General features: G+C 43.3%; 1 protein-coding gene across 1 annotated transcript; it reads right to left on the bottom strand.

Annotated features, from left to right (window-relative positions):
* Positions 1-592: 592 nt before the first annotated feature.
* LOC129829584 (tumor necrosis factor receptor superfamily member 14-like) lies at positions 593-16,609 on the bottom strand. The gene is made up of 12 exons (XM_055891359.1): positions 16,336-16,609; positions 5,926-6,044; positions 5,238-5,337; positions 5,018-5,143; positions 4,734-4,889; positions 4,501-4,588; positions 4,136-4,367; positions 3,916-4,005; positions 3,712-3,754; positions 3,208-3,604; positions 1,911-2,094; positions 593-1,413 (listed from the first exon to the last, which is right to left on the bottom strand). The coding sequence occupies exons 2-8, from the start codon at positions 5,953-5,955 to the stop codon at positions 3,961-3,963; spliced, it is 777 nt and encodes a 258-aa protein (XP_055747334.1). The 5' UTR covers positions 5,956-6,044; positions 16,336-16,609; the 3' UTR covers positions 593-1,413; positions 1,911-2,094; positions 3,208-3,604; positions 3,712-3,754; positions 3,916-3,960.
* Positions 16,610-18,239: the final 1,630 nt, after the last annotated feature.

Genomic DNA, 18,239 nt, shown 5'->3' with positions numbered 1-18,239 from the left:
GTTTAGGTAGCGAGATTCCCTCTAGGAAGGAGTGGAGTTCTGTCTCAGTTACGTGTAGCCCATCTATCTGATGCTGTCTGGTCAAAATAAGTATGACATTGTTGACGCCCGTAGCATTGATTGCAAGGGAAGCCAGTGAGCATTTGGCTAGCAAAAATAGTATAAAAAAGTAGCCAATCGGCGTTGACCTAAACTGACTGAGCTCAACTGTGAATGGTTCTGGTGCACCCAAAACAATTGTCAAGGGAAGCCAGTTAGGATTTGGCTTCAACTGAAAATAAATCTGTCTTTATCCTCCGGTGGATAGCTAGCTAGTTAAAATCAGTCCTTTCCTAAATTAGTCATGGATGGAGATAAGGTTTTCGACTTGTGGTTTCACTTAATTCTCCATAATGGCCAATGATTATAACGGTGATTCTGATCCAACCATTAATTCATATATTGTTTCTCTGACCTGAGAGGATGGAAGACGTAGCAGGCTATACCCACCTAGCAAAATGTAGTTGAAAAGACGACTATGCCCGACGTCCAATCTCTGTTTGGTTTTGGTTGAAAGTTTCAACGACTTGAAAACAACTTCATTTCAACGTACTTGCAGCCTATACAATTTTATTAACAATCATACATCACTCCAGTATTTACACACAGTATTTACACACAGTATTTCTGTTCAAAACTACTTCTAATGGTCCTTATTCCACTACTGAAGAAGAATGACTCAAATCATCACCTGCTCAACGTCCATTATTCCATGCCTTACCGTTAAGTGAATTATTGCCATTACATTTTAACAAAGGCGTTTCAATTCGGTTCTGATATTTCATGTTTACATTTCAGGTAACATTTAGTAATCGTCATTATTTATGCAACCAACTGACTTTTGTTTTTTACAATTATATTGTTTGCAAACAATGGAGTAAAACAAGCTTATATTTTGGGTTGGATATTGCATCAAATTCTTACTCTTTTAATCATTGGCATCAATATATTGCAAAACTATTGAACCCAATGATCGACCAATCAACACTTTTGCAAAACTAATGAACAAATATCTGCAAAAGCTACGTACATCTTGGTCCATCTCAGAATGAAAAACGGTACAAATTCAGTATATCTTCCACTATGTCAAAATTGTGCATGGTATATAAGTTTAGTATCACCTTTAAACCAATCCATTGCATTGTTGTTGAAAATGATTATAAAAAAAAAAGCAACAATACGTCAAAGGATTCAACTACTGAAAACTGAAACAAACAAATGGATCAAACAGATGAATCAAACTTTTCAAGCCTGTTGAAGGCGTTTGGTGGTGGCGTGGTAAAGGTGAATTCCTCTGGCTCTACCTATGCTTCATGTGGTCTCCCACAGCTCTGCGTATGTCATGTTCTGTGGCCTTGCTGTTCCATTTCTTGACTGCCAGTGCAACACAGAAATAAACATATTTAGTCATGCTATGTATATAAAACACTCAAAGTAATGGATATGGAGCATAAATGGACTCAGTTAAACCCGGCACTTAAAGGTGACTTAGTGTGAGGGGCCATTGTGCTTGCATTAGGTTAGGCTCAGTTTTTTAGGACCACAATCTGGTGAGCTCTATAATATGCCGTCTTAACTGCCCGTGGGAAGATAAATTAAGATGTGATGGTTTGAATTAAATATAAAACTTCTGTCTCACAGACAACCTTATGTTCATAAGTGTAGTGTATAACAAGAGGTGTTGCAGTTCTGAGTCTGGGTTTGATTATGATACTACTATCTCTTACCTTTCCAGCTCTGAGTCTGGGTTTGATTATCATGCTGCTATCTCTTACCTATCCAGCTCTGAGTCTGGGTTTGATTATGATAATGCTATCTCTTACCTATCCAGCTCTGAGTCTGGGTTTGATTATGATAATGCTATCTCTTACCTATCCATCTCTGAGTCTTGGTTTGCTCCTGATTTCTGGGCCACTGAAGCAGACTGGGATGTTACTGCCTGAGAGGTTAGTCTGCCCTTTGACCTCTTGAGGAGGATCCAATGTCATCAAGCGGCTTTGTTTCTTCATCAGACAGTGGAGTCATCAGTGAGAGCCGCTCCTTGGTCTGCCATTCCTGAGGGAGAGAAACACAAGACTGATAACAAGGCAGCCACAGCCTACTGTAGGGGTGCACCTCAATAGTCTACAGGGGCTTCCTCTATCTCCTATCTTTCATTGTCACTCATCTGCACAGGAGACAGGTGAAAGCATTATGGTATTTGTTTTCACCCGTCCAGTTTGTTATACGACTAGGAAAGTCCCTGCAGTTTTTTTATGAAACGTGTTAGGCAGTGTGGAAAGTACCCAATGCTTGCAGGCTTAGATTTACATTCTGTTACCTATCTGTCAGAGTAGTCAGACAAATTCATCATAATAATACTGCTAAACTGCAAACAGTTGTATTGTTGTTAGATTATTTTAATTGTAGATACATTTGTCCATTGATTGTAGAGCTAGAAAACAGGAAGAGTGGGTAGTTTAATGAGGTAGGAAACCTTGACCTATAGCTTAGAGTGAAACCAACATGTACAGTTGTATAACAGCGAACATTAGGGACGTTTTAAAAGTCTATTGCTCTTTTATTTCTTCAGTTCGATGATTTGCATCTAGTCACAGGTTACAACGATGTGTTTTGTGGGGGATGTTAAAAGACTGTCAACTGTAAATGATATGTCTACAGTAATTCAGTAAAAAGGTGCTTTTGGGTGAATGTATTTCCCACAGAACTGTGGATAGAAGTGTATTTACTTGCTGGTAGTAGAACCTGTTTCACAAGGGGGGAAAAGAAGTGATACTATCTAGACTACATTTCTAGGGTCAACTCAGCAGAACCTTTTTGAATTCATGCATATTGTGCAGTTGAAAGTCATGCTGACAACCACCTTAATGATTAGTACAACTTGTATTCTAATGTTGTAACATGCACAGGGGCGAAAATCTGATATCAACCTTGGAGGGGACAATTACATAAAATTTTCTCAAGAGCAATTCCTGAGGGGGACACCAAAAGTAGTGCTGTAACACATAGCCTACGTTGTAATATGTTAAATGTATATTGAGGAACCATAATCACTACAACTGGATAATTGATAGGTACAGTAGTTAACTGAAGGGTTTTCCCAACTTGTTCAAATGTTTAAATCATTATAATACTAATAATAATAATAGTTATAGCAGTGCTCCTTACCAGTCCAGTATGTATGCAGGTATTCAGGTGTATCATGCAGGCGCCACGTGTGGGTTCAGTGTATTGTGGAGGTGCCACGTGTGGGTTCAGTGTATTGTGGAGGTGCCACGTGTGGGTTCAGTGTATTGTGGAGGTGCCACGTGTGGGTTCAGTGTATTGTGGAGGTGCCATGTGTGGGTTCAGTGTATTGTGCAGGCACCACGTCTGGGTTCAGTGTATTGTGGAGGCGCCACGTGTGGGTTCAGTGTATTGTGGAGGTGCCACGTGTGGGTTCAGTGTATTGTGGAGGCACCACGTCTGGGTTCAGTGTATTGTGGAGGCGCCACGTGTGGGTTCAGTGCCCTTTTAGTGTTGTCCTTGTCCTTTCCCCAGAGTTCCCAGTTTACCACAAGTTCACCTGTTTAACAGACACAATCACTGAGATGTCTTATGGTTAAAAGCAGGGCGTGAATTGAGGGATATGAGAGGATATAGGCCTAACTATTATACAGAATCTGGACGTACCTCAGGTAGCATTTGTAATGATGAGTGCGGTCAGAGCTTGAATCTGTGGGAGAGAATAAACCAGTAATGAACAAGGACCGTGTGAAGGTGAAGCTATAGTTTCATAGCACTTTGACCATATCTTAGTTGTCATCATTGCATTGATAACATGAAGTAATAGAACATACACCTTTAGTCATACGGCTGAAGTTCTTGACAACTCACCATCTACAAAACTAACACCTGCAAGCTGCTGTACTTTCTTCTGTTTCATTGTGCTACATTGCTTGGTGTTTCCTCTAAATCTGATGATGCCTAATAGAAGGAAACATATTACTCAATAAAACATTTCTAGTTCAGCCCCAGAGTAAGTAGAGCAATAATAACATCTGCTCAGCTAACCTTAGCACAGTGACTGTTCAACATGTAGATTATATCAACATACCTCTACAGCATTTACTGTCACTGGAGAAAAAGTCACTGTTGTTGGACTTTTTCTCCTCCATAGAATTACAAATCCTATTATTATTATTATTGTTATTGCAAGAGCTATTGGGACTGATGCCAGAACAACACCAATGATGATTCCAGGTTCTATTTGTGAGGATTGTGGTCCACATTCAGAATTGGACAAATGAGTTCCTGGTCTAAGTTCTTGAAGACCTAAGGATTTACACCTGAAACAAATAATAAAACAGTCTGCGACAGCAATTTGATCATTCAACTTCCCGTTCAATTGTAGATTTGTACTTTAGTATATTGTATTATTTATCTTAGACTTTTGATTTATGTAAACGTATGTGAACTTACTCTGTGTGTGGCTGACAAGATGTTAATGATCCATCTGAATAGGTGTCACCAGTACAGTCAGAACACACAGTATCTGTAGATGTTGTTCCTGCATAAATACATAATTGCATTTCATTTTCCCCTACTAATTATATTATATTTACTGTTAATGATTATTCACACTGAAGTTAACAACTTGACTAAATTGAATTATGACAACACAATTAGTATTATGAGTGAGACAGAAGACCAACCTGTGTGGCTGATGTATTGACCAGGTTTACAGCTGCTGTGTCTCTGGGCTGCTCTACAACCATCCTTAGTTGGGTCTAGACAGTAGAACCCCTCCAGTGTCCCACAAACAGTGTCTGATGAAGGTCTACATGGCTGCTTTACCATCAAACCCAAACCTATAGAGAAAACATGGCATGTATTATCTGATGCAGATATAACTGACATATCCTCATAGCATAACAACAGACAAACAAATCAGTGTTTGTGTCTGGGTTTCAGTACAGACACACAGGACCACTCTTACCTGGATCACAGTTGGTACACACTTTGCATTTTATGAGACCATTGGGCTCTTCAAGGAATGTAGAATCAACACAGGGCACACAGCTGGTGCTGGTGAATTCAGTACAATGCTTATGTACATGATTTCCTGGGGAAGAGAATCACAATGTCATGTTTTTCTGTTAGTGTTGATGATGTATTAACGTCTGGTGATTCATATGATGTAAAGAGAGGGTCCTTACCTGGTGAACACATAGGACAACATTCAACACCTGTTCTGTACTCTGCTCTACCACATGCAATACAGGATCCAATGCTTACAAGCACCAATATAATAGTTATCTGGAAGTAGAGAAAATGTCAGGAAACAAATCACAAAATCTAAACTGATGGTGTGTTTTCATAAAACTTACAGAAGTAGTTAACATAATTCTAACCCAAATATTCACATTTCAAATAAAATAAAATTATATGGGACCATTTTAAACAGTATTTTGTGAGTGTGGTGGTGCCCCCTGGTGTGATTTTATTTGTCTTTAAAGGTGTGACACCAGACCCTAAACCTAGGTCAGCGTTTCCCAAACTTGGTCCTGGGGACCCCAAGGGGTGTACGTTATGGTTGTCGCCCTAGCACTACACAGCTGACTCAAATAATCAAAGCTTGATGATGAGTTCATTATCTGAATCAGCTGTGTAGTGCTAGGGTAAAAAAAATAAATGTGCACCCTTTAGGGGCCCCAGGACCGAGTTTGGGAAACGGTGACCTAGTGAAAATGTACATCTCTCCACCACGTGTTTTCTAAAAGGTTTCTTTAAAATTGACAGAACTAGTAGGCTAAAAATAACTCTGATTTATATTTCATAGGGGAAATATTTAAATTGATAATTGTTTTTTAAACATGCCAAGCAAATCAGAAATGTTTCCCTCACAGTCCATATCAAGGTTCCAAACTGTGCCATGGTTCCTCAATCCTCTCCAACTCACTGGAAGACCCACACACTGGATTTGTGAAGTTCTTAGGAGTTTTGAAGTATTGAGATGAACAGACCTGTTGAATTCATGTGTTTTAGTATATGTAAATCTAATCCTTTCAATTTGTAAATTATATCTTACTGAATAGAATCACTAAAGAAAAAATGAATAAGCTACTTATCAACTTTGAGAAGTATGAAACAGAATTAGGCGTGTAGTTATTAGAGAATGTTGCCATCTTTGACACTTGATACAGCTACGACCGGAAGTGATTTTTGTAGCAGGTTAGGAGAGCATTTCCGCTAACACTAACCTCTTTCCTAACCTTAACCTAACCCTCCTAACCTGCAGTGTATAACATCAGTAGTACACTATAGTACAGAGATTTCCAACCTTTACTGTACCAGTGAGTGAAGAAACATGGTCTCCCTCCTTTTTAACCAGCTCTTTTTAACCAGCTCATGTTTAAAACAAATACATGTTAAAACACCACTGGAGTCTGGAGATACAACTCATCACTATAACTGGGCCTCTGAGTCTGTTTTCTCCCTGTTGTGCTGTCTGTCTCTGCATCTCTGCTGTCACTGTCCCTCTGTGATTCTCCTTGTTCTGATCTGTCACTCTGTCTGTAACTCTGACTGTAACTTTGTTGTCAGTCTGTCTGTCAGCCAGTCTGTCTGTGATTCTCCTCAGATGTCTGGTCTGGTCTGGTCTGGTCTGGTCTGTCTGTCTCTCTTGTTCTCCTCTGCTGTCACTCTGCCCTCCCTACCCTTTTGTCAGCAGGTGACACAGCAGTTCTTCTGTCACCCTGTCAATGACATAATCTGTATCCAGGACCATAAGGATTTCCTTTTCAGTTGCCATCAGAATAAATGCCTCCAAGTGATCATAGAATAGGGTGCTCCTGAGTCGATGTTGTATGAATTTGAGAGTTGAGAAGCTCCTCTCACAGGCTACCTGGGTGATAGACAGGGTGAATAGGAACTTGTACCCCAGGCCTATAACATGGTAAGCCTCTGTCAACAAGATGTACCAACGTAGACATTGATAACAACATACAGCACAGTTCTTACATGTTGAACAACTTGTATTCATCATCTCCACGTGTTCTTCATCATGTCCATCTGCAGCTATCTCACTCACAGTCCTGGTTGTGTACTTCTCCACTGCTGATGTTTTCAGTCTCTCCCATTGACCGGTAAAACTAGTCAACTCACACTGCAAAGTGCTGACATCGGCTCGGCTGTCAAACTCAAGCAAGAGTTTTGCAAGTGATGTCTGGGGCAATCCATTATATTGTATCTCTGAGAACCTGCTGGGGTCCAGATGAGTAAAGTCTGTGTACAACGTGCCTGGTGTCAGCAAGAGCTGACAGATGCTCTCAGTGACTGTATCCATGATGACATAGTGCACCGTAGTCTTGTGGACCCTCTCTGCATCCCTATCATGGTATCATGGCATGGTCTTCCTTTTCTTTGTTCTCTTCTGAAGCATCTCAGCTTGTACTTCCAGTTCGGTGTGTTCATCCTGTTATTGCAGCTTGTCAGTGGACCACTGCACAAAGCTGTTTGCAGCCCTCTTCACAGCAAGTTCCTCACATTCTTTTGCAGAGCCTCTTGTGTTCCCAATACCATCCTACTGTCAGGATGTCCATGCCACTGGTTTGTAGGTACTTGGAGAGAGGGGACGTTTTCTCAAATATAGACAGAACTGTTTGGGCAGTGAAGATTGTGTTGTACCTTGAGCAGGGCCTCTGTTAATGCTCTGACCTTGACATGTACAGTTGGCCTTTGACCTGCCATCTCTTCAATAGCCATCGAGGTGAGAATTACATCCACAAACAGAGCATTTTGTAGGTTGCCAAAGAATACATCCTTGGCCCACCAGCGTGTTTCTCCTATAGGAGAGAGACGTCTGTGGGAGTGTCCAGGCTCATTTTTCCCCACACATTGATTCTTTGGTAGGACTCTGGAATGAACACTGCCAGGTTATTTAGTAGAGAGAACAGCCATAATTACTCCTATTGTGTCTGTCATCACAAGAGTCAGGATGTGTGTGTAACCCCACATGTACTTGGTTGGGAGAGTGTGAGGATAGCAAGGCAGAGAAACCATTGTAATGGTCTTGTATGTTTGCAGCTCCACCAGTAGCATTACCAATACATTTACTAATGTCCAGTTGTATTGTTTCAATGACATCTTTATCAACTGAACAAAGTACCTCCCAGACGATGCCTCGCAATTGACAACGTCAACAAGTGGCTTGTAGTTTTGGACGTCAAAGTAGGAAGGGAGCCTCTGCCTCCAGACTGATGCAGACTCATGCGATGGTGCCTGTAAGAGCCGGCCAGCAGCGGAGAATATTCTCTCCACACTTGCAGAGCCACTGGGGATGCTAAACACCCTTTCGGCCACTCTTGCCAGGCTGGGCAGAGATGCAGAGTTATTTTTCAAAACTTTTCTATAGTTTGGCCTAAAGGTTGTTACGCAAAATAATCCAATCAAATCGGAAAGCTCTTTGAACGTGGGAATATGCCAGGCCTACCTCGTTCCTTTCTTTTAGCATGTGCACGTAGTAAGTACACCATCATACTTTTGGGATACGTGTCTTTTCAGATACCACAATGATCCTTTAGTTGTGGAGGTTTAAGGTATACCACAATGATCCTTTAGTTGTGGAGGTTTCATGTAGCCAGCCTGTAACAACTTCCATATCCTGCACATAGAACAATGGCATTCGGTCTGTAACTTAACAGTTTAGCACCATACCAGCAGGTGGCATCCAAGCCTTAAACATACCAGTGGACACTACATCACTGCACTCCCTCTCTTGCTCTTGGACCTCATCTTTGTAAGTCACCTTGATTTAGCACCTGTGTTTTTTATCAGTTTCTTTATGAAAATATTTAGCGAAACCCCATGACAGCAGCAAAAGCAAGCACACACGTAGACTACAAATGCATGCTGGGGCGGGCATAACCCGAGCCCCTGAAGTGAGCACTGCTGGAGCGAAATTGGAGTGGGCAAGAAGCTCGATGCTCCAGCCTTTGGGAATCTCGCAAGATCCAGTCAAATTGAGCACGCTCTGCTTCAGCTCCGCTCACATACTCTGATCAAAAGAGTATGACATGTCATACTTTTCTGGCCAGACAGAATCAGCTACATTGGGATACATATAGTAAAACAGAGGGGTGCTGTTTCGCTCGCTAGTTTCAACAGAGAGGAAAAGGTGAAGCAAGAGGACTCACTCTCGCCAAAATCTGTCCTGAATAAGCTCAATGTGTTTCTATGTGCATAATATGCTTGTCATCTGCATTCCCACTGTTGGAGGTGTAAAAAAAGAAAATAAATAAAACAAATCAAATCAAATTTATTTATATAGCCCTCAGCTGATATCTCAAAGTGCTGTACAGAAACCCAGCCTAAAACCCCAAACAGCAAGCAATGCAGGTGTAGAAGCACGGTGGCTAGGAAAAACTCCCTAGAAAGGCCAAAACCTAGAGAGGAACCAGGCTATGAGGGGTGGCCAGTCCTCTTCTGGCTGTGCCGGGTGGAGATTATAACAGAACATGGCCAAGATGTTCAAATGTTCATAAATGACCAGCATGGTCAAATAATAATAATTACAGGAGTTATTGAGGGTGCAGCAAGTCAGCACCTCAGGAGTAAATGTCATTTGGCTTGTCATAGCCGATCATTAAGAGTAAATAAGTGTTAAACAAATCAAAATGTAGCCACCCTTTGCCTTGATGACAGCTTTGCACACTCTTGGCATTCTCTCAACCAGGTTCACCTGGAATGCTTTTCCAGCAGTCTTGAAGGAGTTCCCACATATGCTGAGCACTTGTTGGCTGCTTTTCCTTCACTTTGTGGTCTAACACATCCCAAATTATATCAATTGGGATGAGGTCGGAGATTGTGGAGGCCAGGTCCTCTGATCCAGCACTCCATTTACTCCATCTTGGTCAAATAGCCCTTGAACAGCCTGAAGGTGTGTTGGGTCATTGTTCTGTTGAAAAAACAAATGATAGTCTCACTAAGCCCAAACCAGATGGGATGGAATATCGCTGCAGAATGCTGTGGTAGCCATGCTGGTTAAGTGTGCCTTGAATTCTAAATAAATCACAGACAGTGTCACCAGCAAAGCACCCCCGCACCATTACACCACCCCCTCCGTGCTTCACAGTGGGAACCACACATGCAGAGATTGTCCGTTCACCTACTCTGCGTCACAAAGACACGGCGGTTGGAAACAAAAATCTCAAATTTGGACTCATCAGACCAAAGGACAGATTTCCACCGGTCTAATGTCCATTGCTCATGTTTCTTGGCCCAGGCAAGTCTCTTCTTATTATTGGTGTCCTTTAGTAGTAGTTTCTTTGCAGCAATTCGACCATGAAGGCCTGATTCACGCAGTCTCCTCTGAACAGTTGATGTTGAGATGTGTCTGTTACTTGAACTCTGTGAAGCATTTATTTGGGCTGCAATTTCTGAGGCTGGTAACTCTACTGAACTTATCCACTGCAGCAAAGGTAACTCTGGGTCTTCCTTTCCTGTGGGGGTCGTCATGAGTTTCATCAAAGTGCTTGATGGTTTTTACAACTGCACTTGAAGAAACTTTCAAAGTTCTTGAAATATTCCGGATTGATTGAGCTTCATGTCTTAAAGTAATGATGGACTGAGGTTTCTCTCTGCATATTTGAGCTTTTCTTGACATAATATGGACTTGGTCTTTTACCAGATAGGGGTTTCTTCTGTATACCACCCCTACCTTGTCACAACACAACTGCTTGGCTCAAACGCATTAAGAAGGAAAGAAATTCCTCAAATTAGCTTTTGACAAGGCACTCCTGTTAATTTTAAAGCTTTTGTGACTACCTTATGGAGCTGGTTGAGAGAATTCCAAGAGTGTGCAAAGCTGTCATCAAGACAAAGGGTGGCAACTTTGAAGAACCTCAATTTTGAAATATATTTGGATTTTTTTAAACACTTTTTTGGTTACTACATGATTCCATATGTGTTACTTCATAGTTTGGATATCTTCACTGTTATTCTACAATGTAGAAAATAGTAAAAATAAAGAAAAACCCTGGAATGAGTAGGTGTGTACTTTTGACCGGTACTGTATGTATCACTGCTTTTGTTACCCGTTTGACTTTGGCTGAGCTGAAGTGGCACACATTCAATCAGAAAATCGCGCCGAACCATTTTGGGAGGGTGGGGCGGTCTTGCCTACTGGTCAGCCAAGTGCTCAATATAGATTATTATGACAACAGAGAAATTGTACAAAAGTAATCAAAAACAGGCTCATGACCCACAGGCAATGTTTTTTTGTATAAATAAAACATTATTAATTTTTTTTAATTTTTCACCAACCCACCCCAATAAAAACTGGTTTGGCCTTTCTGGCATTTGCCAGAATTGTCAGATGGCCAATATGCCCATGCATGGAGCAATGTCCTACACCTGGCAGCAGGCCAAAATAACAATGAATGCCTACACTCTAAAAGTTAGCTTTCCAACAAGCGTTCTTCTAAGATCCTAAAAGTTCCTCGAAGTTCCCCATGGTTCTTGGCTCTGAAAAATGCCCCCAAAATGTTCTTCCAAGAGGTGGTGGGGGTTCCAAAATGTTCTTCCTTAGGTGGTGGGGGTTCTTGCAGGAACTGCCCAACTGAAACATTTGGATTTGAATTTGAGATGACAGCAGGTGCAGGCACTTAACTGAAAAATGTAAAGATTTCCTCAATATAAGGTAAGGTTTCTCCCTTGTATGATCTAAATGTATATTGTTTTATGATCATACTGTAACGGTAGTCCTCCTCCTCTTCATCCGAAGAGGAGGAGGACTACCGTTACAGAATCACCCACCAAACCCGGATCAAGCAGCGGGTTCACGGACAGCGCACAAAACAGGATTTCTGGTCTTGGGAGGAGATCATGGAAGGAAAGGGACCATGGGCTAAAGTTGGAGGTAATCGCCGCCCATGGGAACAGCTGGAGGCAGCTCGGAGAGCGTAGGAAACCGGAGAGAGGAACCGGTGTTATGAGGGGTCGCGTCTAGCACGGAAGCCCGAAAAGCCCGTGAGTACTACCCAAAAATTTCTTGGGGGGTGGCTAAGAGGTAGTGGGCCAAGGGCAGGTAGGAGACCTGCACCCACTTCCCAGGCTAACCGTGGAGAGCGGGAGTACGGGCAGACGCCGTGTTACGCAGTAGAGCGCACGGTGTCTCCTGTACGTGTGCATAGCCCGATGCGGGTTATTCCACCTCCCCGCACTGGTAGAGCTAGATTGAGCATTGAGCCAAGTGCCATGAAGCCGGCTCTACATATCTGGCCACCAGTACGTCTCCTTGGGCCGGCTTACATGGCACCAGCTTTACGCATGGTGTCCCCGGTTCGCCTACATAGCCCGGTGCGGGTTATTCCACCTCCCCGCACTGGGCGGGCGACGGGGAGCATTCAACCAGGTAAGGTTGGGCAGGCTCAGTGCTCAAGGGAGCCAGTACGCTTGCACGGTCCGGTATTTCCGGCGCTACCTCCCCGCCCCAGCCCAGTACCACCAGTGCCTACACCACGCACCAGGCTTCCAGTGCGTTTCCAGAGCCCTGTTGCTCCTCCACGCACTCTCTCTATGGTGCGTGTCTCCAGTCCAGTGCCTCCAGTTCCGGCACCACGCACTAAGCCACCTGTGCGTCTCCAGAGCCCTGTACACACTGTTCCTTCTCCCCGTACTCGTCCTGATGTGCGTGCACTCAGCCCGGTGCCACCAGTGCCGGTACCACGCACCAGGCAAATAGTACGCTTTGAGAGTCCAGTGTGCCCTGCCCCTGCTCCCCGCACTAGGCTTGAAGTGCGTGTCTCCAGTCCGGTGCCTCCAGTTCCGGCACCACGCACCAGGCCTACAGTGCGTCTCAGCCGGCCAGAGTCTGCCGTCTGCCCAACGGTGCCTGAACTGTCCGTCTGCCAAGCGCCGCATGAACTGCTCGTCTGTATTGAGCCTTCAAAGCCGCCCGTCTGCCATGAGCCTACAGAGCATTCCGCCAGACTGGAGCCGCTAGAGCCGCCAACCAGACAGGATCTGCCAGAGCCGCCAACCAGACAGGATCTGCCAGAGCCGCCAACCAGACAGGATCTGCCAGAGCCGCCAACCAGACAGGATCTGCCAGAGCCGCCAACCAGACAGGATCTGCCAGAGCAGCCAACCAGACAGGATCTGCCGGAGCCATCAGACAGTCATGAGCTGCCCTCCAGTCATGAGCTGCTCTCCAGTCATGAGCTGCCTTCCAGTCATGAGCTGCCCTCCAGTCATGAGCTGCCCTCCAGTCATGAGCTGCCCTACAGTCATGAGCTGCCTTCCAGTCATGAGCTGCCTTCCAGTCATGAGCTGCCCTCCAGTCATGAGCTGCCCTACAGCCATGAGCGTCCAGAGCCGTCAGCCAGCCATGAGCGTCCAGAGCCGTCAGCCAGCCATGAGCGTCCAGAGCTGTCAGCCAGCCATGAGCGTCCAGAGCCGTCAGCCAGCCCGGAGCTGCCAGTAATCCAGACATGCCCCTCAGTCCAGAGCTGTCTCTCTGTCCGGAGCTGCCTTTCAGTCCGGAGTTGCCCCTCTATCCTGAGCTATCTCTTTATCCTAAGCTACCACTCTATTCTGAGCTACCTCTCTATCTCGACCTACCTCGCTGTCCTGAGCTACCTTGTCTTGGTGTTGCCCCTTATATTAGGTGGGTGGAAAAAGAGGGTGGTCATTCTAAGGGGGAGATGTAAGCTGGGATTGACTATGGTGGGGTGGGGACCTCGCCCAGAGCCTGAGCCACCACCATGGTCAGATGCCCACCCAGACCCTCCCCTAAACTTTGTGCTGGTGCGCCCGGAGTTCGCACCTTAAGGGGGGGGTTATGTCACGTTCCTGACCTGTTTTCTGTTAGTTTTTGTATGTGTTAGTTGGTCAGGACGTGAGTTTGGGTGGGCAGTCTATGTTTTCTGTTTCTATGTTGGTTTTGGGTGACCTGATATGGCTCTCAATTAGAGGCAGGTGTTTTTCATTTCCTCTGATTTAGAGTCATATTAAGGTAGGTGTGTTCACACTGTTTTTTTTTTGTTTTTTTTGTTTTTGTGGGTGATTGTCTCCTGTGTCAGTGTCTGTATGTTACGCCACACGGGACTGTTCTCGGTATGTTTGTTCGTTCGGTTTTTGTGTAGTCAGTTTTCCTGTTATTGCGTGTTTCATGTAAGTTCGTCGTCCAGGTCTGTCTACATTCGTTTTGTTATTTTGTTAGTTTATTCAAGTATAGTTCGTTTTCTGTCTTCGTTGTTTTGTCGTGTCTTAAATAAAAATGTCATTTCACAACGCTGCGCCTTGGTTCAATCCATGCTCCTCCTCTTCGGATGAAGAGGAGGAGGACTACCGTTACACATACCCTCTATCTTTTCATATTTGTAAAAAATGGCCGTGTTTGACACTTTCTCCCTTCTAAAATAATTTATAAAACAGAAAATGGACAATTGAACGGATATCAAATCAACAAAAAGGTAAGATCATGTTGAAGGTTATAGCTGCATTGGGTGCAGATGACTATACCTCTCACTGTTGTGTGTGCCTGAGTCTGCAGGTATACTGACCAGGAGGCACACAAAGGTATTGTACACATTAGTATGTTGTGCAGATCACATCATCGACAGTTCATTTTGGTTCCTGTAACGGTTGTCCTCCTCCTCTTCATCCGAAGAGGAGGAGCAGGGATTGAACCAAAATGCAGCGGATTGTGAAGACATGATATTTATTAAATTAAAGACGGGAAACACGAAAACGAAATACACTTGACTAATTAACAAAATAACAAAACGGAGTAGACAAACCTGGACATACGAACTTACAATAAAACACGAGAACGCACGAACAGGGAAAATAGCCTACACATAAATGACGATGAACAAACAAACCGAACAGTCCCGTATGGTGCGACAAACACTGACACAGGAGACAACCACCCACAACGAACACAGTGAAACAACCTACCTAAATATGACTCTTAATTAGAGGAACGCAAAACACCTGCCTCTAATTAAGAGCCATACCAGGCGACCCTAAACCAACATAGAAACACACAACATAGAATGCCCACCCAAACTCACGTCCTGACCAACTAACACATACAACAAACTAACAGAAATAGGTCAGGAACGTGACAGGTTCCTCTAAAACACAGGTGTCAAACTCATTCCACGGGGGGCCGAGTGTCTGCGGGTTTTCGCTCCTCCCTTGTACTTGATTGATGAATTAACATCACTAATTAGTTAGGAACTCCCCACACCTGGTTGTCAGGGGCTTTATTGAAAGGAAAAACCAAAAACCTGCAGACACTAGGCCCTCCGTGGAATGAGTTTGACACCCCTGCTCTAAAACCTTATAGGACTCAGTCACAGCAGCCTCCCTTACCTCTTCAATGAGAATCCCAGAGGCCTCTACATTATGGACAAGGTATTTGTATAAAAACCATAATCAAAAGTGAACCGTTTTTTAAATTCACATTTACCACAAAAAGCAAGGTATTCGCACGTTTAAAAAAAAAAATCTGTATAATTGCAATTTTTGGGATTCACACACTTCACCCTCCCTACACCTCTGATGAATACAACAGGAAACCTGCTCGACCACCACCATTCTGGCTATGGATGCAGAGGTCATAAAGACTAACATCAACACCACAGAGGATATATCCATTGGACTTGGGGCTCGGCTGGAAATTTTTCTCATCTTTGGATTTTTAATTCTGCTTTGCCACTAAAATCATTATTAACACTGACAACTGAAATGTTGTGTTCTTGTTGTTATTGTTATGTGTATTATTATTAATAATAGGGGAGGGGGGAGTTAAAGAATGTATCCCAAAACGTAATTCGACGATCCATTAAAAGGGGTTATTTGAAGAACCATATTAAAGGGTTCTTTGAAGAATTTATAGAGGTTCTCCTAAAGGATACTCCAGCAATCTTTTACTATTAGAGTGTACAGTACAGTCAGGCCAAGTCAGGGCATCTGACGTTCGCTATATTATTTTGTCCGTTGTTTTTTTTGCAAACAAGCAGAATTATAATTATTTTTCTTTGAAAATGAGAAGACCAAAGCTTTTCATTTTTCAAGAACAGGGACAATTCGATTGAGTTTAGCACCACGCGTTCAAATTAAAAAGCTGTTGAGTCACCAAGAGGCAGAACAGACGTTGAAAACAAAAGGAAGAGAACAGCCTTGTCGTAAAATTACAAATACAGTCATGCATCAAGATTAAAGTATGTCATTATTTTTTCAGTTACTGCACTGAATATGTTAAGTAGGCTATTTCTACATATACACAAATAATCTGTATCTTACCCCGTCTTGGTTCACAGTTTGACTATTTTACTTTCACTGACTTTCCAAATAACGTTTGCGAAAAGTGGGAGGCAACCTACTGATAATCCACTATACAGTTTAAATGGATAATCCACCCCAGAAATAAAAATATATTTGGTGAAAACCTATGTTCTATCAATTGGTAAAATACATTTCCCCCCGTGATTTAACTTGTAAATGGTCCACCTGTGAAAATCTGGACATCGTGTATGAACACATCACAGCTAGGCTATATAATTATTGTCACTGGAGATACAGGTTTGAACGCTATCACATTTCATAACGCTTTCAAAACAATGACCTACACTCCAGATCGACAAATCAGCCAATAGATGGTATGGCCACACATCCATCCTTTAATATTGTCATGACAAAGTATAGATTTCGCTTAGATGTGCTCAATCTTAACAGTGTACCAAGTTAATAACCTCCGTTTCATCTTCATGTACCATGTAGCAATGTGCCGTGTCTGTAGGATAACCTAATAAACCTATAAACTAATATTGGATTTAAATACCCATAAAGGTCATCAAAAGGGATCATGTTTATTCTGAGTGGATATTAACCCCATTTTAAATCCATATTAAATGTATGTTTTCTTGTTTTTAAAGAACATTTAGCCTGCAATTTAATTTGATTAATTCGTTTTTGTAATCCCCACTGTTTTCACGTACTTGAAGCTGTGATAAAATAAAACACGAAATACAAACAATAATGCTGCAATGACGCAGTAAGGCATATACAGTATATCACAAAAGTGAGGACACCCCTCACATTTTTGTAAATATTTGAGTATATCTTTTCATGTGACAACACTGAAGAAATGACACTTTGCTACAATGTAAAGTAGTGAGTGTACAGCTTGTATAACAGTGTAAATCTGCTGTCCCCTCAAAATAACTCAACACACAGCCATTAATGTCTAAACCGCTGGCAACAAAAGTGAGTACACCCCTAAGTGAAAATGTCCAAATTGGGCCCAAAGTGTCAATATTTTGTGTGGCCACCATAATTTTCCAGCACTGCCTTAACCCTCTTGGGCATGGAGTTCACCAGAGCTTCACAGGTTGCCACTGGAGTCCTCTTCCACTCCTCAATGACGACATCACGGAGCTGGTGGATGTTAGAGACCTTGCACTCCTCCACCTTCCATTTGAGGATGCCCCACAGATGCTCAATAGGGTTTAGGTCTGGAGACATGCTTGGCCAGTCCATCACCTTTACCCTCAGCTTCTTTAGCAAGGCAGTGGTCATCTTGGAGGTGTGTTTGGGGTCGTTAGCATGTTGGAATACTGCCCTGCAGCCAAGTCTCCGAAGGGAGGGGATCATGCTCTGCTTCAGTATGTCACAGTACATGTTGGCATTCATGGTTCCCTCAATGAACTGTAGCTCCCCAGTGCCGGCATCACTCATGCAGCCCCAGACCATGAAACTCCCACCACCATGCTTGACTGTAGGCAAGACACACTTGTCTTTGTACTCCTCACCTGGTTGCCGCCACACATGCTTGACACCATCTGAACCAAATAAGTTTATCTTGGTCTCATCAGACCACAAGACATGGTTCCAGTAATCCATGTCCTTAGTCTGCTTGTCTTCAGCAAACTGTTTGCGGGCTTTCTTGTGCATCATCTTTACAAGAGGCTTCCTTCTGGGACGACAGCCATGCAGACCAATTTGATGCAGTGTACGGCGTATGGTCTGAGCACTGACAGGCTGACCCCCCACCCCTTCAACCTCTGCAGCAATGCTGGCAGCACTCATACGTCTATTTCCCAAAGACAACCTCTGGATATGACGCTGAGCACGTGCACTCAACTTCTTTGGTCGACCATGGCGAGGCCTGTTCTGAGTGGAACCTGTCCAGTTAAACCGCTGTATGG

The sequence above is a fragment of the Salvelinus fontinalis genome, chromosome 31 (assembly GCF_029448725.1).
Source record: "Salvelinus fontinalis isolate EN_2023a chromosome 31, ASM2944872v1, whole genome shotgun sequence".
Lineage (NCBI taxonomy): Eukaryota > Metazoa > Chordata > Actinopteri > Salmoniformes > Salmonidae > Salvelinus > Salvelinus fontinalis.
This window is presented reverse-complemented; position numbering and strand designations above follow the sequence as displayed.